Source organism: Anguilla anguilla, chromosome 9 (assembly GCF_013347855.1).
Source record: "Anguilla anguilla isolate fAngAng1 chromosome 9, fAngAng1.pri, whole genome shotgun sequence".
In the NCBI taxonomy this organism is placed as follows: domain Eukaryota; kingdom Metazoa; phylum Chordata; class Actinopteri; order Anguilliformes; family Anguillidae; genus Anguilla; species Anguilla anguilla.
The window spans coordinates 27,528,293-27,536,856 of NC_049209.1; the positions used below are offsets into that span (position 1 = coordinate 27,528,293).

At 39.3% G+C, this 8,564-nt stretch overlaps 1 protein-coding gene across 1 annotated transcript; it reads right to left on the reverse strand.

Moving 5' to 3' along the window:
- Positions 1-3,590: 3,590 nt before the first annotated feature.
- On the reverse strand, positions 3,591-5,452 carry LOC118236768 (homeobox protein SEBOX-like). The gene is made up of 3 exons (XM_035435384.1): positions 5,387-5,452; positions 4,844-5,046; positions 3,591-4,234 (listed from the first exon to the last, which is right to left on the reverse strand). Exons 2-3 carry the CDS (start codon positions 5,039-5,041, stop codon positions 3,635-3,637), a joined length of 798 nt encoding a protein of 265 aa, XP_035291275.1. The 5' UTR covers positions 5,042-5,046; positions 5,387-5,452; the 3' UTR covers positions 3,591-3,634.
- Between the last annotated feature and the right edge of the window lie 3,112 nt (positions 5,453-8,564).

Below are 8,564 nucleotides of genomic sequence, written 5' to 3' on the forward strand. Positions count from 1 at the left end.
AACTTAAAATCAAACTGAATAAAGTAAAGCATGCGATGGAAATAGCTTCCTATCCTTCCAAATGAATGCTGGGAAGTTGAGTTCAACCTCTACTGCGCATGCAGCCGGGCAAACCCAATGTCGAAACCACGGCACTTTGTCCACCGTCATATTTGACAAAAAGTCATATTTTATCAGTCATACATTTTAATATGTATTGCAGTTTATAAAACATTTTTTGGTCCAGAAGTTTTGGGAAATGCTAACTTTATTATAGTTTCATAACAGAAACTCCATAACGCTCTTTTCACAATGCGTTGCCATTGTCTATATCTACCGTGCAGCCCGTAAGTAGGCTGCTTGGACAATGGCGTCTAATATTACTAATTAGGTCAATAAATTGAAGAAATTTTAAATGGTGTACTAGAAGTCTGACCAGGCCTGTACTAGTCTGAAGCCATCTTCAGCTCCTGCTTGTTTTGGGGACTAGTTGTCTTAAGTTTTCTCTTCAGCATATGAAACACATTTTTAATTGGATTCAGATTGGGTGACTGACTTGGCCAGTCAAGGATCTTCAAGTTTTTGGGTTTGAAAAACTCCTTTGTTGCTTTAGCAGCATGTTTGGGAGCAGTGTCTTGCTGTATGATGAAGCTCTGTCCAATGAGTTTGGTGGCATTTGGTTGAACTTGAGCAGATAAGATGCTTCTGTGCACTTAACAATTCATTCTGCTGCTGCTATCAACAGTTATATCATCAATGAAAACAAGTGAGCCAGCACCTGTGGCAGTCATACATGCCCAAATTACACACTTTTTTTTTTTTTTTACTCTTGCCATCACTCTGATATCTTGGAATCTTGTTCTTGGACTTTTTTTTCAGAACTCACCATTTAGCCTATGTAGTTCTGTTCATGAGGTTTTCTATGGACAGTAGTCACTGGCACATCCATGCCTGCCTCCTAAAGAGTGTTTCTGATTTGTTGGACAGACGTTTGGGTTTTTAAAAATTTATTATAGTCAGAATTCATTGGTCGTTAACTAGAAATTTTCCTTGGCCTACCAGGCTCTTTGCAATTTTTCTTAATGATGCTCCAAACAGTTGATTTAGGTAAGCCAGAAACTGAGGTCTAGTCCATGTCTCTGACTGTTTTTTTCTTATTTCCCAGTATGTTAATGGCTTCCTTAACTTTCATTGGTCCTCATGTTGACAAACGCCCATGACAGATTTCAAAGTAAAAGAAAAGCCCAGAATCAATACTAAATACTGAAAGATCTCTTATACCTGCACTAAGGAATCAAAGTGACACACCTGGCTAATCAGAGACACCCGTGAAGCCATTTGTCCCAAACATTATGGTACCCTGAAATCAGGGGACTAAAATGATGTAATGATTCTTCATGGTGAAACCAAAAAATATAAAATAGCATGAATGTGCATACCAAGAATGTGCACTTTAGCCAAATGTGAATTGTTGATTACAAATGTAAAATTGCAGAGTACCGAGCCAAAAAAAACAAGTGTATATATATATATATATATATATATATATATATATATACACACCAATTGGCCACAACCTGACAATAAGATATCCAGACTCTGATGATGTTAATAGGTCACAGATATGGCATGCAAAGGATATGCAGCCAAATACAAAACATGACTCTTTTATTTTACATTATGTTAATTTGTCTAAAACACTGAAATGGAGGACTACGTATAAAAAGTGCTGTAATTACTACATGGCGAAACCAAAATGTATAAGAATACCCTTTAATAAAAGCTCTGAGTTTGCACTTTGACCACGTGTGAATTGTTTGATTACAAACAAAAATAAAATATTAAATCAGAAAAATATTATGTTGTGGCTGATCGGTGTGTGTGTATATATATATATATATATATATATATGTATATATACACAGTATGCAAGTGTTTATTACTGAATAAGCACGCAGTTGCAGCATATCATTTCATATCAGTTCAAGATTAAAGGATGCATCTACATCTGGAATACAAAAAAAGTATCTCTCAAAGAATTGAGATTTGACACTCGGATTAAGGTTTTTTGAAAGATTATTTGGTATTAGAGATGATTATGATATGCAGAGATCACTGTCCAGCAGGTCAGGCAAACTGTTAAGGCTCCAGTCATATCTTCACAGTAATAACTCATTTGTAATACAGCACTGAGAACCTTAAATCCCGCCAGAATTAAAGTGCTGATAAGCTGATAGAACTTGAGCTTTGTTTTTTCAATTTATTTTTTTCTTATTATTTATTTGCCTTCTATCTATCTGTAGTTGTGGACAAAACCATTTGTTGTCAGGAAAAATAATTACTTGTGGCAGTCTCTGGTGGAAGACATTTAATCAGGGTGATATTTTTGTAGATAATACTTCATGTAACATTAAATGGAAAATAAGTAAAATCCAACCAGAACATTGGAGCAGTGGTGTTTCTGTTTTTCAAATATGAAACGGATCCCCCCAGAATAGATAAATTGTATAATACATTCCCTGTCCTCTTTGTCTTTCAAGACAAACTGATGCCCATGGCTATATTGGCCAGTGTGGCTATAAATCCACTATATTGGAATGTGAGAAAGATCCGTAAACAGTAAAGTTAATTGATACATATATGTTGGTAAATCTCATTTGAGAATGAGATTGCCTAAGTATTTTGTTGCCTTGTAACACTGAGGCTGTTCTCTTCAATTCTTTGTACCAAAGGGTCGGCTACAAACAGTTCCAGCAGAACCAAGAGTTCAACTGCTATTGTTGAAATTCCAGCCTGGCACAGAATTTCTTTCCTAACCAAATATCAAAAGCAGGTTTTCAAAGGGAGATATACCACAATGTAAATAAAGTGAATCAAGAATGGTTTGTTTGCTATTTCTTCCTTTATTGTTTTTTTTTCTTTCAGGAATTGCACAAAAAAGAGAATTCCTGCCAGCTGTGATAAATTAAAACAATCACATTTATCTAACACGTTACATCACAATCTCTACAAATAAATATCTATTACAGATTGAAAAGTAATTTTAAAAGAACCAGTTTAAATTATGCAAGAAAGAAATCAAAATACAGAAAGAGAATAAGTATGTTTTCTTTATCTTTCATAGCTTAGACAATCCCTCTTAAAGTGTGCATTCAACAAAACTGCACAATATGCAACCAGCCAAACCCCTTCTGGACTTGCATTGTGCTCAACAGGCCCACTGATGGATTTACAACATGCAGCTTTAGAATCTATTCTTGTTATCCTTCTGTTTCAAGCATGCATGTGCTGTAATCTGATGCTGGCTGTTATGCTATCAGCCAATGCAAGATTTCCAATAGACTGGAGCACAGTTGAGAACACAGGTAGTAGAGCAAACCCCTGTACATAGAGGTGACAGAAAGGAAGCATTAGTGGCATGGCTGAGCAGGGGTAGTATGCTTGAGGAGAAGCTTTGTGTTCATGTCCATTGGTATATCTGTGGATGTGTATGAGTGTGTGTGTGTGTGTGTGTGTGTGTGTGAGAGAGAGAGAGAGAGAGAGAGAGAGAGACAGTTTATTTCTGTGTATATGGCTTTGTGTAATTATGCCTGTTCCTATGTGTGTTTCTATGTGACTGAGACTGTGCGTTTACATGTGTGTACATGTTGGTCAATCAGAACTCAAGCAGATTAGTGACAACGGCAGCATTGTAGATCAGGTCAGAGATATAGCCAAGTGAAGTCTGGGGTCCGGCCATGGCATGGTCCTGCCCGTGGGGGATGTCCCAGTACATCTGCTGTGGGTGGGTGGGAACCACCTGGTCTACGGAGGCACAGCTGTACTTGCCCTGAGTGGCTGAGTGAGGCTGGGGCCTGGGGTGCCTGTACCCTGGGCTGGCTGCACACAGCTGGCTAAACTCCTCCCACCTCTGCGGGGTGGGCCAGACATGTCTGGCACTGGCCAATAGGGGTGCGTGGGGGCGATGGCCGTCCTCCCAGAGCACAGCCTCGGGAAGGTCGGGAGAGGCTGGTGTGGAGGGCTGGGCGAGATGGGAAGCTGTCCTGCTGTAGTGCCTGACCCAATCCGAGTAGGTCTGCCGCCTGCCGTCGCCCTGGTACTGCTCCGGGCCACCCAGGCCCCCCAGTTTGGCGGGGGTGAACGCGGGGCAGAGGGAGGAGGGGCTGGTGGGCTCCTCTCTTCCCGGGCTCCTTTTCCCTGGCCTGCTCAGTCTCCCGCTCTTTATGCTTCTAGCCCGTCTGTTCTGGAACCACACCTATCCCACAGGAAGAACATGTGCTGATGTAGCATGATATGATACTGAGGGCCTGACAGCAGGGAAGCTGTGGGTGTGTGTGTGAGAGAGGGAGAGAGAGAACGTGTGCAGAGAAAGTATGTGTGTGTGTGTGTATGCATGTGTGTGGGCATGTGTGTGAGTGAGAAAGTGTGTTCACGTGTGTATGTGTGTGTGTGTGTGAGAGAGAGAGACAGAGAGAGAGAGAGAGTGGCAGAGAAAGTGAAACTATGTGTTTGTGTGTGAAGGGCAACAAAGAAGTTACATTGAAAAAAACCAACCCTGATAGAGTACTTTTACAATAGTTTACAATACTTTCACAATGAAGCTGATCTGCTCCTAACCAGAATGTTGCACATTTGATTCCCAAGGGTGGTTGGTTATGTTGAATCCTCTGAAAATGTATTGACAACTTTATAAATTGATGAACTGTATGTGGTCTTGTTCACTTGTATCAGCTAAATGTCTGCATGTAAATGTAAATTGTGTTATTGGAAACGAGCTTGATGTAGGAGATCACAATAAGTCAGTTCTGCCTTTTTAAATACTTTATCTCAAGTCTTAACACCAGGTCCCAGATGGAGCACTCACCTGTATCTTGCTCTCAGGTAAATGTGTGAGGGCAGCTAGCCTCTCCCGTAGTGTAATGTCGGGGTATGGTGTCACTACAAAGGCTCTCTCCAATTCTGACAATTGCGCGCGACTGAATATGGTCCTCTTTCTTTTCCTTTGACCTTCCACCAGCCCTGCTTTGTCTGGCTCTCGAGACGACGTCGCCGACTCACTCATCAAGTCTGATAACACACAAACACATCCAAAAGATTATTATAATTAATTAGATCTATGGATACATTTGTTACACAAAAAACAATAGTATTTGTTTGTATTTTTGTACAATTTTTGTTGTTTTTGTTGTATTTAATCACTTAAATTATTACATTAGACAATACTATATTTCACGTATAACGACAGTGTAACTGACCAAAGTTTTCTTTCAAAAAACACGCTGACTACATAGTCGTGTGTGTGGCGAAAACTCAACGCCTTGAGCGCAAACAATATATATTAAAATTGACAACATAATATTTATAATTCCGTAATAATATAGTTTTATTAGAATTTGCCACAGCTCACCGTTAAATTGGTCCTTGCTTTTGGATAGTACAAAATCTATCTCCCGGTGGTCTGTCAGTTTTTGGACGCAGAAGAATTCAGGTTCCATGAAAAGCGCCATAAGGTCCACGCGACTCTGTTAATTAACTATATAATAATGTTGACGAGAAAGCCAAATTACAGTTTGTTCTTTAAGGAAGTATTTGCACCATCTAAATCCAGGGTTAAATTGTGACAAGGGTTGGCAAAGCTCTGGTCTTTTATGCGCCCTTTTCTATCACACCCAACCTCTCCCCCGCCCCCAACATTCAGGTGTCGACAAGACAGCCAACCTTTCTCTTCCCACCCAACGTAAGTGCGACGTTGTGACTGACCCTACAGTTGATGGAAAAAATGGTGGCCCTTTGATCCAGCCGCCCCCAAGTCTGACACTACACGCGCCAGTCTGACAGATTCGAGCTTCTTTCCGAGTTGCGCGTGTGCTTCTATATCTTTAGACAAGACGTGACTACAAAGATGTTGTTGCTTCCACATCCTTATTGTTGTTATCAGAAAGTCACTGAATTAACCAGAAATCTTCAATTTCACCTGTCCATTTTTATCCACGAATTAATTATTTTATTTATTTTATTATTTCACTGCTTTCATGAACGGTGACACCTTTAAAACATCAGTTAATAGAATACTATAAGGTTCTTTGAATTAATATTTACATTTTTCTGAAGAGCTGCAATGCATTCTTTAAAATACATTGGGGAATTTTATCTTAGCTTTTAAAAGCTATGCCTAATCTTAGAGACTTGTCGTAATTAACAATAATGACATTATTTAGAAGTACAGCACATACATGGAACGAATAACAATCTATATCGTGATAAATCTCCCATATCTCTGGATTTTAATATTTAATATTATCCACGAGCAAATTATATCCAGAGCGCGGGGGTGGTATTGCAGGGATTTAGTCCGATGAACAACAGTGCATTCGAGTCAAAGGTAATCTGAGCTAAGATTAGTTTGGTAATCTGTGCTTTTGTGAACTTTATTGTTACGAACCCTTTCCTGCAGAGTGAGATAGTCAAATGAGAACCGGTAATAACAATTTAAGCAGTAGTCAAGAAAGTACAATAATAATCATTGTTAAATCAGCTCATAAAGAGTGCATATGGTCCCAATTGGACTCGTACTCTATGTGATCTGGTAGAGTTCAATTAACACTGGACATTGTTCAGTGCACTAGCACTATTATTATTGTTATTATTATTATTATTATTATTTGATACAAAATACTGACATTGCTGCAGGCTACTTTTAGATAAGTAGCCGGGCCCGTTTCTTAGCTTCAAAGGTAATGTGAGAATGTTCCCTGTGAAGATACATGTGTATTTTAGTCAACAAGCGATTCCTTAAAAATTCCACTATTAACCTTTTCGTTTCCTTTTCCTTTATTCACGAAAGTCTTTGAATACAAAGGCGCGGGCTTTCACCAGTTCATTTGCATTACTAACCCCGCTGTGAAGCTTTGGAATACACACAGGGACGCGGATTCCGGCGTCTTTAATACTGATTGCCCATTACATGTGTAATTAGTAGCAGTTAGGAATAATCTTTTCCCAGTGAAATGAACCGAAGTTGAAAAGGTTAAAACATTTCCCTGAAAATAGTACTCTCTCTTTTAAATCAGCTCTTATAGATTTATATCCAGAATACTCTACTAGAGTGTATTATAAAAATTTTGCTGTGTACGTTGCACAATCAATCACACGAATAGGTTTCAATTAATATTTTTCTTCAGTACTGAATATGTCTGTAGTTTAGAAACGAAAACATGCCTCGAATCTAAACTATAAAATACAATCGTTATGTTTGAATAGTTTACACACTGCCTCACCGACATACACGTACGGGGTCAAACGTCGAAGTTGACGTAGGCTACACAGTCCTATAAAAATACAATTGAGAATTGTATAACAAATTGGTGATTCTGTTGCACTGTTCTCTAAAATTAGGTAAAATTCTTTAGAACGTGAACAAATGATTGCCTACATGTCTGTTGCTTAAATAATTACAGGTTTCCCAGATTGAATGCTATTGATGAAGTGATATAATATCAGGTGTTGAATGCGTTACCAGTTGGTTAGTTAAATTACCAGCGTTAAATGTGCAGTAGTAAAAACAGGCTCTGGAAGTATAGGCCTACTCTAGTGAGGCCGAGAGATGTGGAAAGGACGAGCAGAGAGGGCGGCTCCTCCGCTTTGGCTGCTGTAAACTGTACCTGTTCCCTCCCACAGCCAGGGAGGTCTACAGGACCTTGGACAGCAGCGGCCTCTTGCTCAGGCATGCTAATCTCCGGCTGATCAGCAATTAACTCCGGTGTTCCTTCCGTCAGGCTAGTGATAGTGGCACAGTATCCAAAAAAGAGACATTTTTGGAATGTAGTCGTTGCATGCTTGTGCGCCGGCTTCAACCCTCTGGATTCCGGAGTTCTGGCGTCTCCGATTGCGCATATACATATTTTATCGCTTTTTTTGTTGTTGTTTGTTTTCGACTATTGTTTGCCTTTAGTGCCGATGTATTTTCTTGTTGAATCACCGGCACCCTTTCTACTAGTGAACATTTACCTCACGGTGACCCCTCCCAGCACCCTGCCTCAACCGTATAGAAATACAGTAGAACCATTTATGCGCGTTACGTGTGTGTAACCCCTTCATTGACTGCCAACCACGAGGTGTATTGTTCTACATAAGGACCCTGTAAGTGACTGTAAAAACTATTTTCAAATAAGGCAAAGTAAAACAGCAAACTATCCTTTGAGAACAATTGAGCAATATAATGTTTTCCCTTGGATGTCATATAGTATCTTTTTATCTTTAAATACAAAACCAAACTGTAGTTCTTAATAAAGGGAACGCAATTATGGTCAAGCATTGAACCACCCCAGTTTTTAAAGTTGGTTTTCCTTATAAATTAGATTTTAATAATTCGATTTGAAACTTGAACTTTATCTCGGTCAGTAGGTCACGAACACAGTCCTGTGGTCCCCCTATGGATGCCGGTTTTGATTTCAAACCACAATGGTAATATCAGATTTTTTAACAAGCTGTTAAATTTTTTTAATTTATGTGCTCTTCATATACAGGGTAAATAATCCCTCTAAACATGAAAAACACCTAATTAAGATTACAATTCTGGGATTGCC

Excerpts from the sequence above, each read along its gene's own strand:
- LOC118236768 (XM_035435384.1), bottom strand. The coding sequence starts at position 5,041 with ATGAGTGAGTCGGCGACGTCGTCTCGAGAGCCAGACAAAGCAGGGCTG. Across the intron at positions 4,235-4,843 it reads TACCTGAGAGCAAGATACAG|GTGTGGTTCCAGAACAGACG; the intron begins GTGAGTGCTCCA and ends CCTGTGGGATAG.